This window comes from Ranitomeya imitator, chromosome 7 (assembly GCF_032444005.1).
Source record: "Ranitomeya imitator isolate aRanImi1 chromosome 7, aRanImi1.pri, whole genome shotgun sequence".
Taxonomy (NCBI): Eukaryota; Metazoa; Chordata; class Amphibia; order Anura; family Dendrobatidae; genus Ranitomeya; species Ranitomeya imitator.
Window position 1 is genome coordinate 154,591,297 of NC_091288.1, and position 20,973 is coordinate 154,612,269.

Below are 20,973 nucleotides of genomic sequence, written 5' to 3' on the forward strand. Positions count from 1 at the left end.
CATGACAGACAGAGGCCGCGACCAATGATTATCCGTGACAGACAGACAGAAAGACAGCCAGCCAGACGGAAGTGACCCGTAGACAATTATATAGTAGAGATAGATAGAGAGATATATATATATATATGTATATATATATATATATATATATATATATATATATATATATATATATATATATATATATATATATATATATATATATATATATATATATATGAAAAAAAAGGAAAACAGCACACAAAAAAAAAAAAAAAAAGTGGGCTTTAATGCCTGGACGGCGTGGCAACGTTTCGGATTTCCAATCCTTTTTCAAGGCTTGAAAAAGGATTGGAAATCCGAAACGTTGCCACGCCGTCCAGGCATTAAAGCCCACTTTTTTTCTATTTTTTTGTGTGCTGTTTTCCTTTTTTCTCTTATATTTTGGAACCATTTGAATATTGGTTTGGAAAGCTTTGCACCGCAAGTTTGGTAATATGATGCTGTTCTAATTTTTTCTATATATATATATATATATAAAGGGAACACTAAAATCCCACATCCTAGATATTACTGAATGAAATATTCCAGTTGTAAATCTTTATTCATTACATAGTGGAATGTGTTGAGAGCAGTAAAGCCTAAAAATTATCAACGTAAATCACAACTAATATCCCACGGAGGTCTGGAGTTGGAATGACACTCAAAATCAAAGTGGAAAATTAAGTTACAGGTGATTCAACTTCAGTGGAAATGCCTCAAGACAAGGTAATGATGCTCAGTAGTGTATGTGGCCTTCACGTGCCTGTATGACCTCCCTAGAACGCCTGGGCATGCTCCTGATGAGGCAACGGATGGTCTCCTGAGGGATCTCCTCCCAGACCTGGACTAAAGCATCCGCCAACTCCTGTACATTCTGTGGTGCAACGTGACGTTGGTGGATGGTGCGAGACATGATGTCCTAGATGTGTTCAATTGGATTCAGGTCTGGGGAACGGGCGAGCCAGTCCATAGCTTCAATGCCTTCATCTTGCAGGAACTGCTGACACACTCCAGCCACATGAGGTCTGGCATTGTCCTGCATTAGGAGGAACCCATGGCCAACCGCACCAGCATATGGTCTCACAAGGGGTCTGATGATCTCATCTCGGTACCTAATGGCAGTCAGGCTACCTCTTGCAAGCACATGAAGGGCTGTGTGGCCCTCCAAAGAAATGCCACCCCACACCATTAATGACCCACTGCCAAATCGGTCATGCTGAAGGATGTTGCAGGCACTAGATCGCTCTCCAAGGCGTCTCCAGACTCTGTCTCGTCTGTCACATGTGCTCAGTCTGAACCTGCTTTCAACTGTGAAGAGCACAGGGCGCCAGTGGCGAATTTGCCAATCCTGGTGTTCTGTGTCAAATGCCAAGCATCCTGCACAGTGTTGGGCTGTGAGCACAATCCCTATCTGTGGACGTCGGGAACTCAGATCATCCCCATGGAGTCGATTTCTAACCGTTTGTGCAGACACATGAACATTTGTGGCCTGCTTTAGGTCATTTTGCAGGGCTCTGGCAGTGCTCCTCCTGTTCCTCCTTGCACAAAAGGTTGAGGTAGCGATCCTGCTGCTGGCTTGTTGCCCTCCTACGTTCCCCTCCATATCTCCTGGCCTGTCTCCTGGTAGCGCCTCCAGCCTCTAGACACTACGCTGACAGACACAGCAAACCTTCTTGCCACAGCTTGCATTGCTGTGCCAGCCTGGATGAGCTGCACTACTTGAGTCACTTGTGTGGGTTGTAGAGTCCGTCTCATGCTGCCACGAGTGTGAAAGCACAACCAACATTCAAAAGTGACCAAAACATCAGCCAGAAAGCATTGGTACGGAGATGAGGGAGTGGGCCCCACCGCATAACCACTCCTTTATTGAGTGTGTCTTGATAATTGCCAATAGTTTCCATCCGTTGTCTGTTCCATTTGCACAACAGCATGTGAAATTGATTGTCAAACAGTGTTGCTTCCTAAGTGGACAGTTTGATTTCACAGTAGCTTGATTTACTTGGACTTATATTCTGTTGTTTAAGTGTTCCTTTTATTTTTTGAGCAGTGTATATATATACACACACACACACACACACCATATGGGTCGTATTTCTCGGACTATGAGATGCATCATGTTATAAGACACATTTCCTACTAACTGTTTGGAGGACGAAGAAGGATGAGTACGACCCCAAGAATACCGTCCCAACCGAGAAGAATGGTGGGTGAAACATCATCCATTGAAGGTGCTTTTCTGCAAAGGGTTCAGGACGACTGCATCATATTGAAGGGAGGATGGATGAGGTCATGTATCATGAGATTTTGGCAACAACCTCCTTCCCTCAGTAACAGCATTGAAGATGGATCATGGCTGGGTCTTCTAACATGACAATGGCCCAAACCACACAGAAAGGGGAACTAAGGAGTGGCTCAGTAAGAATTATTTCAAGGTCATGAAGTGGCCTAATAGAAAATCTTTGGAAGAAGCTGAAACTCAATGTTGCACAGCGACAGCCCCGATACCTGAAAGTTTTTTTTTACATTCCGTCTAACAGTTGAAGTGTACCGATGATAAAAAACAGACTTCTCCATTCTTTGTATGTGGAAAAACTTGCAAAATCGGCAGTCTATTAAATACTATTTTCCCCACTGTAGCTCACCTACAACAAATCAGCTCAGCTAGATCAATACATTCACTATACCTGGAAGAAGTTATTATGGGAATGAACCCTGCAGAAATATTCCTTTGTGCCTCCCAGTCAGAATCCTGTACAGTGGCTAACTGTTTTGCTTCTGGTCCTGCAGTGTGAGAACACAGGGTACTGACAGAATATGCAGCAATGGAGCTACCTGTTGGAGGATAGCAAAGTTTGTTATCTTTTCAGTCCCACAACTCAGAGCCATCACAGAAAATATATACACTAATATACATATAGACACATGCATAGACAGGCGTTAAAAAAAGCTGCAAAGTAATAATGGTTTAAAAAAAATGGGAGTGCTAATAGTAGATTTTATCAACACAATGCAAACGAATGAACAAGAGAGAAGTGTAAATCAGATCAATATTTTTGTGACCACTGTATTTCTCAGCTGTGCACATGTGTAGAAGAATTGATGCTGTTTTGAATGCAGATACCTATCAATCATGAAACACAATCAGATCTTCTGATTGTCTTCAAATTTATTCTGCAGCAGGTCAACAAGTCCAAACATACAGTAAACATGATATAGAACTATCTTCAAAGTAAAGAATAAGGCTACTTTCTTGCCCATCGCAGTGCGTCGGGCCGAGGTTCCGACGCTAGCAGTGAATGCGCCGCACAACGGAGGCAGCGGATGCATTTTTCCTGCGCATCCGCTGCCCCATTGTAAGGTGCGGGGAGGTGGGGGCGGAGTTCCGGCTGCGCATGCGCGGTTGGAAAAAGCGATCCGTCGGCAGCAAAAAACGTTACATTTTTTGCTCCCGGCGGTCCGCCACAACTCGGTGCAACCGTCGCACGACGGTTGTGACGTGTGTCAATGCGTCGCTAATGTTAATCTATGGGGCAAAAACGCATCCTGCAAACAACTTTGCAGGATGCGTTTTTTCCCATAAACGACCCATTGCAAAAAACGCTAGTGTGAAAGTAGCCTAACAAGGGGTCCTGGAAGTGATGATATGGCCCCCACAGTACCCTGATCTCTACATCACTCAGTCTATCTGGGATTACAAGAGACAGAAGGGTTTGCGCAAGCATACATGCACAGAAGATCAGTGGTTAGTCCTACAAGATGTTTGGAAAAACCTCAGTGCCGAAATACTTAAAAACCTGTGTTCAAGTTTAAGTAGAGGAATTAATCATTTGTTGAAGGCAAAGGAGTTACCGAATATTAATATGATTTGGATTGCTCTATTGTTCAGTCACTTTGCTAATTGATAAGAAAAATTTATACACACACACACTCTACTCCACAAAGGTGAATACACCCCTCACATTTTTGTAAATCTTTTATTATATCTTTTCATGGGACAACACTGAAGCTATGACATATTGGTACAATGTAAAGTAGTCAGTGTACAGCTTAAATAACAGTGTACATTTGTGCCCTCTAAATAACTCAACCCACAGCCATTAAGTGTCTAAACTGCTGACAACAAAAATGAGTACACACCTAGTGACAAATGGCGAAATTGTGCCCAAAGTGACAATATTTTGTGTGGCCACCATTATTTTCAAGCACTGCCACAGCTCGCTTGGGCATTGAGTTCACTTGAGCGTTAGATTGCCACTGGAATCCTATTCCACTCCTCCATGACAACATCAAGGGGCTGGTGGATGTTAACTTTGCACTCTTCCACCTTCTTTTTGAGGATGCCCCACAGATGCTCAATAGGCATGGAGACGTGACGTCAGGAGACGTGCTTGGCTAGTCTAGCATATTTACCCTCAGTTTCTTTAGCAAGGCAGTGGTCATTTTGGAAGTGTGTTTTGGGGTCACTATCATGTTGGAATACTGCTTAGCAGCCCAGTTTCCAAAAAGAGGAAATCATGCTCTGCTTCATTGTCACAGTATAAGTAGGTATTCATGGTTCCCTCAGTAAACTGTAACTCCCCACAGCACTCATGCAGCCCCAAACCATGACACTCCCACCACCATGCTTGACTTTAGGCAAGACACACTTGTCTTTGTACTCCTCACCTGGGTGCTGCCACACACACTTGAAACCATCTGAACCAAATACATTTATTTTGGTCTCATCAGACCACAGGGCATGGTACCAGTAATCCATGTCCTTAGTCTGCTCGTCTCCAACAAACTGTGCATCATTTTTTAGAAGAGGCTTCCTTCTGGGACAACAGCCATGCAGGGCAATTTGATGCAGTGTGCGGCCTATGGTCTGAGCACTGACAGGCTGACCCCCTACTTTAACCTCTGCAGCAATGCTGGCAACACTCATATGTCTATTTTCAAAACCCAAACTCTGGATAGGACACGGAGCATGTGCGCTCAACTTCAGTCTTGTTAAACTGCTGTATGGTCTTGGCCAGATCAGTTTCAGGATGTTGGCAATCTTCTTATAGCCTAGAGTCCCAGTGTGTCCAGCAATCTGCCCCATGGTCTCATGTATTGCCCCAGTGTGTCCAGCAATCTGCCCCATGGTCTCCAGTATTGCCCCAGTGTGTCCAGCATTGCCCACAGACAGTCAGACATAAAGAAAAAAAAAAAAAAAGTAAAATCCTCACCTCTCCCGTTCCTAGCGTAGGTCCGGTGCAGTCAGCGTCTCTCCGGCTCTGCGACGCTCAGGACAGAGAGGCTGAGCGGCGCACACAGGAGTCACGTCATCGCGCCCTCTGCTCTGAGACGTCGCAGAGTCAGAGGACGCTGCAGCTGCCGGCGCCGCAGGAACCAATAGAGGTGAGTATTAGAGCGGGGGCGGGGCCCGGGGGTGGGGGGAGCTGGTCATGGCGGCGGACGGCGCCGCCCGAAGATTTAAAGGGGCGTCTTTTTTTTTTTTTTCTCCCCGCTTCCTACTTGCCGGCCCCCTGTCTGCGAGCCAGATACGGCCATCAAAAGAGCCATATCTGGCTCGCGAGCCATAGGTTCCCGACCCCTGGCCTAGACCATCTTCATGTACAGCAACAATTCTTTTTTTCAGATCCCCAGGGCAGTCTTTACCATGAGGAGCCATGTTGAACTTTCAGTGACCAGTATGAGAGCGATATCACCAAATTTACCACACCTACTCCTCATTCACACCGAAGACCTTGTAACACTAATGAGTCACATGACATCGGGAAGAAAAATGGCTAATTGGGCACAATTTGGTCTTTTTCAGTTTAGACACTAATGGCTGTGGGTCGAGTTATTTAGAGGGCACAACAAATTTACACTGTTATATAAGCTGCACACTGACTACTTTACATTGCATCAAAGTGTTAAATCATCAGTGTTGTCCCATGAAAAGATAGAATATTTACAAAAATGTGAGGGGTTTATTCACTTTTGTGAGATACTGTATAAAGTGTATATTTCTCCTATCTATATACATATAGACACGTGCTTATTTATGATAATATGATACACGTGTCACCTATGTTGAATGTTATTTCAAATACTTTAACCCCTTCCCGACCTTTGACGCCACGTAGGCGTCATGAAAGTCGGTGCCAATCCGACCCATGACGCCTATGTGGCGTCATGGAAAGATCGCGTCCCTGCAGGCCGGGTGAAAGGGTTAACTCCCATTTCACCCGATCTGCAGGGACAGGGGGAGTGGTAGTTTAGCCCAGGGGGGGCTTCACCCCCCCGTGGCTACGATCGCTCTGATTGGCTGTTGAAAGTGAAACTGCCAATCAGAGCGATTTGTAATATTTCACCTATTATAACGGGTGAAATATTACAATCCAGCCATGGCCGATGCTGCAATATCATCGGCCATGGCTGGAAATACTAATGTGCCCCCACCCCATCGATCGCCCCCCCAGCCCCCAGATCTGGCCGGTACACTGCTCCGGCTCCCATCCGTCCAGTGCTCCGCTCCCCCCCGTGCTCTTGTCCGCTCCCCCCGTGCTCCAATCACCCCCCCGTGCTCCAATCACACCCCCTGCACTCCGATGCACCCCCCCCCCGGTGCTCCGTTCCACCCCCCCGTGCTCAGTTCCACGCCCCCCGTTCTCCGTTCCACCCCTCCCGCGCTCCGATTCCCCCCCCCCCCCGCGCTCCGATTCCCCCCCCCCCCCGTGCTCCGATTCCCCCCCCCACCCCATCATACTTACCGATCCAGCCGGGGTCCCGTCCGTCTTCTCCCTGGGCGCCGCCATCTTCCAAAATGGCAGGCGCATGCGCAGTGCGCCCGCCGAATCTGCCGGCCGGCAGATTCGTTCCAAAGTGCATTTTGATCACTGAGATAGATTATATCTCAGTGATCAAAATAAAAAAAATAATAAATGACCCCCCCCCCTTTGTCACCCCCATAGGTAGGGACAATAAAAAAATAAAGAAATTTTTTTTTTCCACTAATGTTAGAATAGGGTTAGGGTTAGGGGTAGGGGTAGGGTTAGGGGTAGGGTTAGGGGTAGGGTTGGGGCTAGGGTTAGGGCTAGGGGTAGGGTTAGGGGTAGGGTTAGGGCTAGGGTTAGGGGTAGGGTTAGGGGTAGGGCTAGGGTTAGGGTTTCGGTATGTGCACACGTATTCTGGTCCTCTGCGGATTTTTCCACTGCGGATTTGATAAATCCGCAGTGCTAAACCGCTGCGGATTTATGGCGGATTTACCGCGTTTTTTTCTGCGCATTTCACTGCGGTTTTACAACTGCGATTTTCTATTGGAGCAGTTGTAAAACCGCTGCGGAATCCACACAAAGAAGTGACATGCTGCGGAATGTAAACCGCTGCGTTTCCGTGCAGTTTTTCCGCAGCATGTGTACAGCGATTTTTGTTTCCCGTAGGTTTACATTGAACTGTAAACTCATGGGAAACTGCTGCGGATCCGCAGCGTTTTCCGCAGCGTGTGCACATACCTTTAGAATTAGGCTATGTGCACACTGTGCGGATTTGGCTGCGGATTGGCCGCTGCGGATTCGCAGCAGTGTTCCATCAGGTTTACAGTACCATGTAAACATATGAAAAACCAAATCCGCTGTGCCCATGGTGCGGAAAATACCGCGCGGAAACGCTGCGTTGTATTTTCCGCAGCATGTCAATTCCTTGTGCGGATTCCGCAGCGTTTTACACCTGTTCCTCAATAGGAATCCGCAGGTGAAATCCGCACAAAAAACACTGGAAATCCGCAGAAAATCCGCAGGTAAAACGCAGTGCCTTTTACCCGCGGATTTTTCAAAAATGGTGCGGAAATATCTCACACGAATCCGCAACGTGGGCACATAGCCTTAGGGTTAGGGTTGGAATTAGGGTTGTGGTTAGGGTTGTGATTAGGGTTATGGCTACAGTTGGGATTAGGGTTAGGGGTGTGGGGGGGTTAGTGTTGGAGGTAGAATTGAGGGGTTACCACTGTTTAGGCACATCAGGGGTCTCCAAACGCAACATGTCGCCACCATTGATTCCAGCCAATCTCGTATTCAAAAAGTCAAATGGTGCTCCCTCACTTCCGAGCCCTGACGTGTGGCCAAACATTGGTTTACCCCCACATATGGGGTATCAGCATACTCAGGACAAACTGCGCAACAATTACTGGGGTCCAATTTCTCCTGTTACCCTTGTGAATCTAAAAAAATGCTTGCTAAAACATAATTTTTGAGGAAAGAAAAATGATTTTTTATTTTCACGGCTCTGCGTTGTAAACGTCTGTGAAGCACTTGGGGGTTCAAAGTGCTCACCACATATCTAGATAAGTTCCTTGGGGGGGTCTAGTTTCTACAATGGGGTCACTTGTGGGGGTTTCTACTGTTTAGGCACACCAGGGGCTCTGCAAACGCAACGTGACACCCGCAGACCATTCCATCAAAGTCTGCATTTCAAAAGTCACTACTTCCCTTCTGAGCCCCGACGTGTGCCCAAACAGTGGTTTACACTCATGGGGTATCAGCGTACTCAGGAGAAACTGGACAACAACTTTTGGGGTCCAATTTCTCCTGTAACCCTTGGGAAAATAAAAAATTCTGGGCTAAATAATTATTTTTGAGGAAAGAAAACGTATTTTTTATTTTCACGGCTCTGCGTTGTAAACGTCTGTGAAGCACTTGGGGGTTCAAAGTGCTCACCACACATCTAGATAAGTTCCTTTCGGGGTCTAGTTTCCAAAATGGGGTCACTTGTGGGGGTTTCTACTGTTTAGGCACATCAGGGGCTCTGCAAATGCAACGTGATGCCCGCAGAGCATTCCATCAAAGTCTGCATTTCAAAACGTCACTACTTCAATTCCAAGCCCCGGCATGTGCCCAAACAGTAGTTTACCCCCACATATGGGGTATCACCGTACTCAGGAGAAACTGGACAACAAATATTGGGGTCCAATTTCTTCTGTAACCCTTGGGAAAATAAAAAATTGCAGGCTAAAAGATCATTTTTGAGAAAATAATTTTTTTTTTTTATTTTCATGGCTCTGCGTTATAAACTTCTGTGAAGCACTTGGGGCTTCAAAGTCCTCACCACACATCTAGATTAGTTTCTTTGGGGGTCTAGTTTCCAAAATGGTGTCATTTCTGGGGGATCTCCAATGTTTAGGCACACAGGGGCTCTCCAAACGTGACATGGTGTCCGCTAATGATTGGAGCTAATTTTCCATTTAAAAAGCCAAATGGCGTGCCATCCCTTCCGAGCCCTGCCGTGCGCCCAAACAGTGGTTTACCCCCACATATGGGGTATCAGCGTACTCAGGACAAACTGGACAACAATATTTGGGGTCCAATTTCTCCTATTATCCTTGGCAAAATAGGAAATTCCAGGCTAAAAAATCATTTTTGAGGAAAGAAAAATTATTTTTTATTTTCATGGCTCTGCGTTATAAACTTCTGTGAAGCACCTGGGGGTTTAAAGTGCTCAATATGCATTTAGATAAGTTCCTTGGGGGGTCTAGTTTCCAAAATGGGGTCACTTGTGGGGGAGCTCCAATGTTTAGGCACACAGGGGCTCTCCAAACGCGACATGGTGTCCGCTAACAATTGGAGCTAATTTTCCATTCAAAAAGTCAAATGGCGCGCCTTCCCTTCCGAGCCCTGCCGAGTGCCCAAACAGTGGTTTACCCCCACATATGAGGTATTGGTGTACTCAGGAGAAATTGCCCAACATATTTTAGGATCCATTTTATCCATTTTATCCTGTTGCCCATGTGAAAATGAAAAAATTGAGGCGAAAAGAATTTTTTTGTGAAAAAAAAAAGTACTTTTTCATTTTTACGGATCAATTTGTTAAGCACCTGGGGGTTCAAAGTGCTCACTATGCATCTAGATAAGTTCCTTGGGGCGTCTAGTTTCCAAAATGGGGTCACTTGTGGGGGAGCTCCAATTTTTAGGCACACGGGGGCTCTCCAAACGTGACATGGTGTCCGCAATTTTTGATTCAAAAAGTCAAATGGCGCTCCTTCCCTTCCAAGCCCTGCCGTGCGCCCAAACAGTGGTTTACCCCCACATATGAGGTATCAGCGTACTCAGGACAAATTGGACAACAACTTTCGTGGTTCAGTTTCTCCTTTTACCATTGGGAAAATAAAAAAATTGTTGCTAAAAGATAATTTTTGTGACTAAAAAGTTAAATGTTCATTTTTTCCTTCCATGTTGCTTCTGCTGCTGTGAAGCACCTGAAGGGTTAATAAACTTCTTGAATGTGGTTTTGAGTACCTTGAGGGGTGCAGTTTTTAGAATGGTGTCACTTTTGGGTATTTTCAGCCATATAGACCCCTCAAACTGACTTCAAATGTGAGGTGGTCCCTAAAAAAAATGGTTTTGTAAATTTCGTTGTAAAAATGACAAATCGCTGGTCAAATTTTAACCCTTATAACTTCCTAACAAAAAAAAATTTTGTTTCCAAAATTGTGCTGATGTAAAGTAAACATGTGGGAAATGTTATTTATTAACTATTTTGTGTCACATATCTCTCTGGTTTAACAGAATAAAAATTCAAAATGTGAAAATTGCGAAATTTTCAAAATTTTCGCCAAATTTCCGTTTTTATCACAAATAAACGCAGAATTTATTGACCTAAATTTACCACTAACATGAAGCCCAATATGTCACGAAAAAACAATCTCAGAACCGCTAGGATCCGTTGAAGCGTTCCTGAGTTATTACCTCATAAAGGGACACTGGTCAGAATTGCAAAAAACGGCAAGGTCTTTAAGGTCAAAATAGGCTGGGTCATGAAGGGGTTAAAAGTATTGGTCAGAATGATCAACATCCTTTAAAGTGTATCATTCTCTTCTATGTACAGGGCTAAATATAAAATATGTTTATGGTTATTTCTTTGAAGTATTTCACCTTTATAGAACAGGACATATTGTGCCTTTGAGTTTGTTACGTGTGTGTAATAACCACTTGGTTGGTCAGTACCAATTCTCCACTTTTGTCCAATGCCGTTTCCACTTTTTCCTGAAAATGTAGCACTCTGCAGCTATAAAAAAAAAGAAAAGACTACTAATATAGCAAATGAAGAGAAATCATAATAATAAACACGTTCTGTCACAATTCAGTTGGCTGATTTTAGGTTACATGACATTTTGTAAGAGATAGTCATCTGCGCTCCCACCAAGAATTGCTCTTTAGTAATAATAATTTTAACAGAATTCGGGATTTTGTTCAAACATGAAAGAAAAAATCTTATGAGTTGTGGTAGTTCAGCTCACTCAGCGGTACATGGAGGTAGAAAAACGGAACACTGTCTCTTTAAATCTTCTGTTGGTTTATTAGACAGACGGCATAGACCAACATGAAGGGAAAAATAAATGCAGCCCTTTGAGGCAAAACAGGAAAACAAACAAAAAAAAATGCTGCCACACAGTCCCATTCAATTGCGGGGAGCTGCCCGCTCTGGAGCAACACAGGTTCAGTCTTTCCTCCTCAATACACAAACCACTAGAGATCCTCTCTTCAGCCCTGCTGAACAGAGACTGCATCTGGAGTCCAACTATTTAAACCCTAGACCACACCCTGGGGTGGAGATAAGGTGGACATCCTCCCACCCACTCTATGGGTGTCCACATAAAAGCCAGCCCTTTATACAAATTAGTTAACCCCTCACCATACATAGTGTGCTGGAGGAAAAAACTATGGGTTTCACATCACTGAAGCCATTAAGTGTAGTGAAATATATCTCCCTTATAGTACTTTACCAGTGACTTTGTCACAGAGAATATGATCAGTTATAGTCAAATAAATCAAAGTAACTTATTATTTTAAAAATTAAAATGTAAATGTCATAGTTACATAATTGATAAGGTTGAAAACAGACAAAGGTCCAGCAGTTTAACCTAAAACCATACCATGAATACCCAAATGAAGGCAATGTATATGTGAGGCAGATTCTATCAGGGGAAAAAATCATTCCAAACTCAATGTACCGTATGTAAACCAGAACACATCCCAGTAACAAAGTCCTATCTCCAGAGATTATGAACCATTTAAATTGTAATATTATAGTTTTTAAGAAGGCATCTAGGTTTTTCTTGAATTTCAATGAATCAACTAAATTCGCATATGTGCAAAAAGACAATTAGAACTATCTCTGTACTGTCCATTAATATGTATTTATACATCGTGATTACATTTTTCCAGATGTGACTGGAACATAAATCATTAATATCATGGGTTGCTTCGGCCATCACCGACGCCTACTCTTAAAAGCCACATTCACACGATCAGTATTTGGTCAGTATTTGACATCAGAATGTGTAAGCTAAAACCAGGAGTGGGTGATAAATCCAGAAGTGGTGCATATGTTTCTATTATACTTTTCCTCCATTTGTTCCTCTCCTGGTTTTGGCTTTCAAATACTGAGGTAAATTACTGAACGTTTGAACGTGGCCTAACAGTTTTTCTCTGTGATTAACAGAGTATAAAGGTCCTTTTACACACATTGATAATTGATAAACAATTGTTCGCTGGCTGATTGCATCTTTTATGAAGTTTAAAATGAATAATTGTAAGTAGCACATTGATAACAATATGCAGTTTTCTATCAAAGATTGTTTATCACTATACATAATTAAATGGGATGTCCAGTTTTATTCAAGAAATAAAATGGCCCATAAGATGTAACTGATAAGAAAACAGGCTGGACTTACCTACCTCCTGCCAGACTGATGTCAGGTCTGCCAACACATCAACCACACGTAATGCCAATCATCTAGCCTCAGTGGTATTGTGCCGGCCCATCAGCATGACCACTGAGCCCAGTGGGTGGTTTTAAGATGAACCAGTATAATGGCAGCCTTTGGTAAATGTCATCTATTTGCTTTACGTTACCACTATAGTACAGTAATACTTTATTATATCAAACTTATTTTTTACCTCATTTTCCACAAAGATAAAAACCATAAGATCTTCTACACCATCGTTATCTACATCTGGAATTTTCAGCAATGGTTTTATAACAGTGGACTCAGGTGCAAATCTAGTTGGCTTTTCCCACAAGGGATGTCCTGCAAAACAAGAGCTCGTGTATAACAGTCAAATATCAGGATTCTACGGTGAATGAGAGGGAAAGGGTTAAGAGACTTCTCCAAGTCTATCTGAAGAAGACGTAGAGTGGAGCACAAGATATACTAAAATACTATATGTGCAAGTTTGGTCTCCAAGCTCCAGTTACAGGGATTGTGGGACCTGGTGCGGCCATTTTCATATTCATTACTAAAGGCAGACATCATTTTCCCTAATACCGTATATACTCGAGTATAAGCCGATATTTTCAGCCCACTTTTTTGGGCTGAAAGTCCCCCTATCGGCTTATACTTGAGTCATACCCAGGGGTTGGTAGGGGAGGGGGAGCGGGGGCTGTCTAATTATACTTACCTACTCCTGGAACGGTCCCTGGCTTCCCCGGCGCCGGCAGCTTCTTCCTGTACTGAGCGGTCACATGGTACCGCTCATTACAGTAATGAATATGCGGCTCCACCTCCCTTGGAGGTGGAGCCGCATATTCATTACTGTAATGAGCGGTAACGGTAACCGCTCAGTACAGGATGAAGCTGCGGCGTTGGGGAAGCAGGGACTGCACAGCGCCAGGAGCAGGTGAGTATAACGGGGAGGGGAGTGGAGCACTGCGTGATACTCACCTGCTCCTCGTTCCGGGCGCCGCTCTGTCTTCTGCAGTGACGCTCAGGTCAGAGGGCGCGGTGACGTGGTTAGCGCGCACCCCCTGCCTGAACGTCAGTACTGAAGATGGAGTGGCAGCCAGAACAAGGAGCAGGTGACTACTGAAAGTGCCGGGGGCCTGAGCGACAGAGAGGTGAGTATGTGATTTGTTTTTTTTTATCGCAGCAACAGCAAATGGGGCAAGTGTCAGTATGGAGCATCTGTGGGGCCATAACGTTTGTGCAGCACTATATGGGGCCATAACGTTTGTGCAGCACTATATGGGGCCATAAAGTATATATATAATTTTTGGTGCGGATACTGCATCTCTTGGCAGAAAACGCACGTGCTGATTTGACATGCTTTTTGTGCAGATTTACTGCGTTTTTTTACCCTTGCGGATTTCTATAATGGAATGGGTACAAAAACGCTGCAGCATTTTTTTTCCCTATTGATTTACATTGTTCTGTAAGGCTGTGTGCACACGTTGCGGTTTTTTCGCGTTTTTTCCCAATAAAAACGCTATAAAACCGCAAAAAAAAAAACCGCATACAATAAGCATCCCATGAATTCCGCATGTTTTGTGCACATGATGCTGGTCTCTCCGCGAAAAAAACCGCATCGCGGTAAAAACCGCAGCATGTTCATTAATTTTGCATTTTTTTTGCGGATTTTCCACTACAAAATGCATTGGGAAGTGTCTGGAAAAAAAACGCGTCAAAACCGCGGCGAAATCGCGGCAAAAACGCATACGGGTTTTCTTGCGGATTTCTTGCAGAAAATGTCCGTTTTTTCTCAGGAATTTTCTGCGAGAAATCCTGAACGTGTGCACATAGCCTAAATCACTTGCGGATCTGCAGCGTTTCTGCAAGGCAAAAAATGCTGCGGATCCGCAGAGAATCCGCAACGTGTGCACATACCCTAAATTGTGTTTGGGGTAACAGACTCCCTTTAAAGAAACTCTAAACTTAGAATTAAGTGATATATAGGTGATAAACTCTGTTGGTCTTTCTGCATCTTGGACAACCTTCTGAATGTTCCTGATGTAGACTTGTAGAAATCATGCAGAAAACATGGGTTATTCTTTTGAGGCTGTGGAGATTAGCCAGGAGGTCAGAGATTAACAAGCTAGTTGTCCTACTGATGACAAGGTGGAGGGGGGAGGTTCCTGCTGCAGCTAAAGGTACCTTCACACTCAGCAACGCTGCAGCAATACCGACAACGATGTCGATCGCTGCAGCGTCGCTGTTTGGTCGCTGGAGAGCTGTCACACAGGCAGCTCTCCAGCGACCAACGATCCCGAAGTCCCCTGGTAACCAGGGTAAACATCGGGTTACTAAGCGCAGGGCCGCGCTTAGTAACCCGATGTTTACCCTGGTTACCAGCGTAAACGTAAAAAAAAAAAATTACATACTTACCTTCTGCTGTCTGTCCCCGGCGCTGTGCTTTCCTGCACTGACTGTGAGCACAGCGTCCGGAAAGCAGAGCGGTGACGTCACCGCTGTGCTTTCCGGCTGGCCGGCGCTCACAGCCAGAGCAGAGAAGCACAGCGCCGGGGACAGACAGCAGAAGGTAAGTATGTAGTGTTTGTTTTTTTTACGTTTTTGCTGGTAACCAGGGTAAACATCGGGTTACTAAGCGCGGCCCTGCGCTTAGTAACCCGATGTTTACCCTGGTTACCAGTGAAGACCTCGCTGAATCGGCGTCACACACGCCGATTCAGCGATGTCAGCAGGAAGTCCAGCGACGAAATAAAGTTCTGGACTTTCTGCAGCGACCAACGACATCACAGCAGGATCCTGATCGCTGCTGCGTGTCAAACTGAACGATATCGCTAGCCAGGACGCTGCAACGTCACGGATCGCTAGCGATATCGTTCAGTGTGAAGGTACCTTAACTTACATACCACCAGAGGTTGGACAGTAAATAGGAACTGCAGATTAACCACTTACTTAGATGCTACAGTCCAGTTAATAGCAACCCCGCCATCTAAACTGTTAGGGAAGAGTCTAGATAAGTACCTAGGGAAGAGTCAGATAGCAGTATCACTTGGACGAGGATCGTAACACAATGCTCGGACTGGCTGGCAACTCTCTCAACCTGAGAAGCAGGGCTGTGAAGTCAGAGTCGAGGAGTTGGAGCCCATTTTGGTGGAGTCAAAGTTGATGTCATGGAAATTTTGGAGTTGGAGTCAGAGGTTTGGCTTACCGACTCCACAGCCCTGCTGAGCAGGACAGAATGTATTTCTGTGCAGCTGTCAAGCTCGGGTCGGGAAAGCTGATTGCCAGTCCGGACATTGCACTGTGATCCTCAGAGTTATACAGTCGTCTGACTCTTCCCTTAGACAGACCGAGTCTTCCAAATTCTGAAATAAAAAATTATCATGAAGTTTGTTATTCCCCAAAACTGTACCAACTAAAAAAAAGGCTTTTACAGAGCTCAGTTAACAGAAAAATAAAAATGTCTCAAAATGTGATGAAACAAAAGTAAACTATTCACTTATTTTTGTCATGGTTAGGACATGGTTAATGTCCTGTTATCTCAGGGTTAATTTTGCTGGCCTCTCTTTCGATCTGGGAGGGGTATTTATACTCACTCCAGACTAGGATTCGCTGTCAGCTATACTTTCTGCTTTAGTCTGTGTGCCTGACCCCTGGAGTGTGTGCCCGGTTTGCATTGTTTTCCTTGCTCTCCGTGCATTACTTTGCTTGTTTGTTCTTCTGGATTTCTAACCTCTGGCTTCACTTTTGACAATCCTGTCTCACCCCTTTGGTACCTCATGATTTCCTGGCTCCGATCTTAGCTTGTTAGGTAACTCTCTTGTGTTTATCCCTTCTCTGCACCCCGGCGTCTGGCTCCGCCCCGACCACCTCCTACTCTGTCACATGATTCAGGTCCTGGTTTTTACCTGGTTAGTAACCCGGCGCTTTGCCCAGCTCCCTTGCTGCTGTGTGCAGCGTTTCCCACAGCAGTAATACTCGGGAGTCGTGACATTTTTTTTATTATTGCACACAATCAATAAATCAAAAATAGCTATAAATATGGTACTGTCACATTTTTAAAATGTATTCAGTGTATTACATGTACCGTATTTTACGGACTATAAGACGCACCGGACCATAAGACGCACCCCAAATTTGGGGTGAAAATTGCAGAAAAAAAGATTTTTTTATAAGATGGGGGTCCGTCTTATTGTCCGAATTTACAGTATCTTACCTGAGGGCTGGCGGTGGCAGAGCAGTGTCACAGGAGCCATGGTGTCGGCAGAGGTGCAGTGTTGCGGTGGGCGATATGGCGTGCACCTGAGCAGGGTCCCTTCCTGTTTAGGTGGGCGATGCCACGGCCTGAGGCGCAATGAGCGGTATGGCGTGAGCAGGGTCACTTCCAAAGGGACGCCGAGTTCGCAGATTTAGATCTCGGCTTCAGGAAAATGGCCGCTGCGATCTCCATCTGCGCACGCGCGGCCTCCCGAGGCCATTTTCCTGAAGTCCTGGGAAGCAGAGCACTCCATCTGCGCATGCGCGGCCTCAGGAAGATGGCCGCCACCACCAATAAAGCCATGATTCACCTGGCTCTGCTGCTTACTGGGCCGCTGTGTCACCTCACCTGTGGAAGGGACCCCGCTCACGCCATACCGCTCACTGCGCCTCATCATCCCCGCACCTCTGCTGCCGCCACACCGCTGCCGGAAAGCCTGCATCCGAACTATAAGACGCACCCCCCCCATTTTCCACCCTTTTTTTGGGGGGGAAAAAGTGCGTCTTGTAGTCCAAAAAATACGGTACATTAAAATTATGCCATTAAAGACTCAACTCATTATGCGAAAAAAAAAACCTTAATATGTCTATATTGATAAAAACATGACAAAAGAAAAATAAAAAACAAATCAAAGTGAAGAAAGCGAAAAAAAGATAAGAAAAAAGCAACAATACTCTTTGTTCACTTTATTTCAGTGGTTTGATGCTTTGTTTATAATTTCCAAAACTGATGCAGATCTTTTCCTACTACATAGCTTTACGATATGTGAACTAAGACACTAGACATAAATTATTCCTGTGCTGCACTTTAAATAAATTCTAGGTCTTGGAGACCAAAATTTTTTTCCCCCAAGAATGAGAATGAGTTGCTTTGCAGTGGATTCACCCTTACTCCCGATTCTGCTGCGTTCTCAAGGTTTAAGTTTATGCCGAGGTCATCAGCATTAGTTTAGGTATCTTTTAGTTAAAAGCCGAAAGGACAGCAATTGAAACCGCATTGAAGTGACCCCTCTACCACTTGGAAGAGATCCCGTATAAACCTCCACAATGCACATTCGTTACAAAGTATATTATAACTAGATAATTGCCTAAAAGTTTTGTAATAATATTTTCAGTTTTTAGGGGATCAGAATTATGGGCTAATCATATACAAAGTGATGTTTATGGTGATTTTTCTATTGGTCTCTGTGAAGAATATGGGGGATATCATTTCATGCCAATCGATTGTATCATATCCGTGTGAAGCAGAGACAGGACACCTGGTTTAGCAGGTGGTCCAGCTTCAACAGCTCCAAGTGAAAAAGCTCATGCTCCCAGCAGCTTAGCTTGCACCAAGGCCTTCGTGGCAGGATAAACTCCTGCCAGGAGTCCAAACTGCTTAACTGCTTCAAACAAATCACCTAGACAAAGGGGAGCCATAATTTCATAAGAAGTTATGGAGTTATTGTATGTCCTAGCAATATACCGGAAACATTTTCGAGATCTCAGGAACAGGCTGAATGCCAGCCAGGGTATCCACCCGTTCTAGGACCCCGGGACAGGTATAGACGTAGAAAGGCTAGTAGGAGCCAGGTAGCGAAGCAGTGTTTGGTCTTCAAGTGTTACAGTGGCTTGGCCGGATCCGGTGGCAACAACACCGCCTTCCTATGACCTTCTGTTGAGAAGCTATAATCCATCATAGGTTTTGAAGTTTCAGCTAACAAAGTCAAGGGGAGAGAGTCTCAGGCCATCCTAGGAGTGGAAAAGGGAGTGACCGACCGAGGGGTTAATTGCTCATGCGAGGCTTGGCCCTGGGTTCTCTTCTGAGGGACGTCATGCCATGAATCATGTTAGAATAAACTGGAAACAACTGGCACCCTCACACCTCCCATGTGGCTGCCAGCATTAAGGCTCCCAGCAAGCCAGTAACTGACTTGTGTATCAGCTGCTTATACTTATTTACTACCACCTGTATTTGCCTATCTGACCATTGTATATGTATATCCATTGTGTATATAGTGTTTTGTCTAGTATGCCCTAAAGGCAATTAAATATCCAATTTAACCTTGGGATGCTCTTTTTTTCTTGATCCACGACATCACACATCTGTGTTCTCTGTTTAATTTTACATGCTCCCAGGGCTGGTTTCTGGCCTTATATCCCATTATGGCCCTTTATCAAAGGAGGAACTAGTGGCAGTCGTACCAGGCTGGCAAGGCTCTGTTTCACTGGTGCTAGTGAAAGTGGTCTCTCAGCCAGTCAGTGGTGTAAGAGAGTGTTGTGCCAGGCCAGCGGTCATGGGCCACCCTCTCTCACTCCTTGTGCCTGTGTGGACAAGGGGTGTCTGCATAAAACTGTCAAGCTGACATGAAGTATCTTCAGAGAGTGACAGCGTGACATTGGTGAAAGTGGGGAGACGGTACCTCATTACACCCTCACATATTAGTGGCTTCAAGGATGACTGAGAGATGCAGTTCTTCAGTGTCACTTCTAATAAAAATTTGTCTTATACAATTGTAGTAAAGCTTAGTATCCCTGGAATCGAAATTTGATTTTTATACTTGTAAATATTATTTACATGACTGCTAAATTGTACAGAATGAAAACGTACCTGTTGTAGAATCAATTGCTAATATAAACCCAGATTTTCTGATAACTAGACAAGCAACATCGTCCACACCACCAAGATAATGGATTCCACACTCCACTAACAGCACATCATCATCAGAAACAGGTCTGACCCATAGTGTACTTCCATTTGTCCCAGACAGGGCAGATAAGAAGAAGCATGGTTGCTGAAAGCCTGCAAAAATAGTTTATAAAAGATTACTGTTTATACTGATGTATCACTTATCTGGTGCTGCTGGGGAAAGCTGGTGGTTGGTCCTCATTTCTCTTTCAGGAGAGTGGATAAGAGAGGAGAATGAGGAGAGTGGATAAGAGAGGAGAATGAGGAGAGTGGATAAGAGAGGAGAATGAGGAGAGTGGATAAGAGAGGAGAATGAGGAGAGTGGATAAGAGAGGAGAATGAGGAGAGTGGATAAGAGAGGAGAATGAGGAGAGTGGATAAGAGAGGAGAATGAGGAGAGTGGATAAGAGAGGAGAATGAGGAGAGAGGAGAATGGAGGAGAATGAGGAGAGTGGATAAGAGAGGAGAATGAGGAGAGTGGATAAGAGAGGAGAATGAGGAGAATGGAGGAGAGAGGAGGAGAGAGGAGAGTGGATAAGAGAGGAGAATGAGGAGAATGGAGGAGAGAGGAGAATGGAGGAGAATGAGGAGAGTGGATAAGAGAGGAGAATGAGGAGAGTGGATAAGAGAGGAGAATGAGGAGAGTGGATAAGAGAGGAGAATGAGGAGAGTGGATAAGAGAGGAGAATGAGGAGAGTGGATAAGAGAGGAGAATGAGGAGAGTGGATAAGAGAGGAGAATGAGGAGAGAGGAGAATGGAGGAGAATGAGGAGAGTGGATAAGAGAGGAGAATGAGGAGAGTGGATAAGAGAGGAGAATGAGGAGAGTGGATAAGAGAGGAGAATGAGGAGAGTGGATAAGAGAGGAGAATGAGGAGAGTGGATAAGAGAGGAGAATGAGGAGAGTGGATAAGAGAGGAGAATGAGGAGAATGGAGGAGAGAGGAGGAGAGAGGAGAGTGGATAAGAGAGGAGAATGAGGAGAATGGAGGAGAGAGGAGAGTGGATAAGAGAGGAGAACGAGGAGGGAGGAGAATGGAGGAGAGAGGAGAATGGAGGAGGAGGAGGAGGGAGGAGGAGCAAGGAGGGAGAAGGAGGGAGGAGGAGGGAGGAGGCCCACGCAGTATATAGCAGCCACGTAGTATATAGCAGCCACATAGTATATAACACTGCCCACGCAGTATATAGCACAGCCCACAGAGTATATCACACAGCCCACATAGGATATAACACTGCCTATGTAGTATATAGCAGCCACGCGGTATCTAACACAGCCCACGTAGTATACAGCAGTGTGGGCACCATATCCCTGTTAAAAAAATA

The 20,973-nt window shown here is 44.8% G+C and overlaps 1 protein-coding gene across 2 annotated transcripts in view; it reads right to left on the reverse strand.

Annotated features, from left to right (window-relative positions):
- The window catches only part of FAM234A (family with sequence similarity 234 member A), a 70,081-nt gene that overhangs the window by 42,319 nt on the left and 6,789 nt on the right, over positions 1-20,973 (reverse strand). For both annotated transcript variants that reach the window (XM_069733929.1, XM_069733928.1), the window contains exons 4-7: positions 19,575-19,766; positions 12,945-13,075; positions 10,917-11,049; positions 2,706-2,853 (exon numbers count right to left, since the gene is read on the reverse strand). In XM_069733929.1, the coding sequence (XP_069590030.1) occupies positions 2,706-2,853; positions 10,917-11,049; positions 12,945-13,075; positions 19,575-19,766 (604 nt within the window). The remainder of the gene's footprint in view (positions 1-2,705; positions 2,854-10,916; positions 11,050-12,944; positions 13,076-19,574; positions 19,767-20,973) is intronic.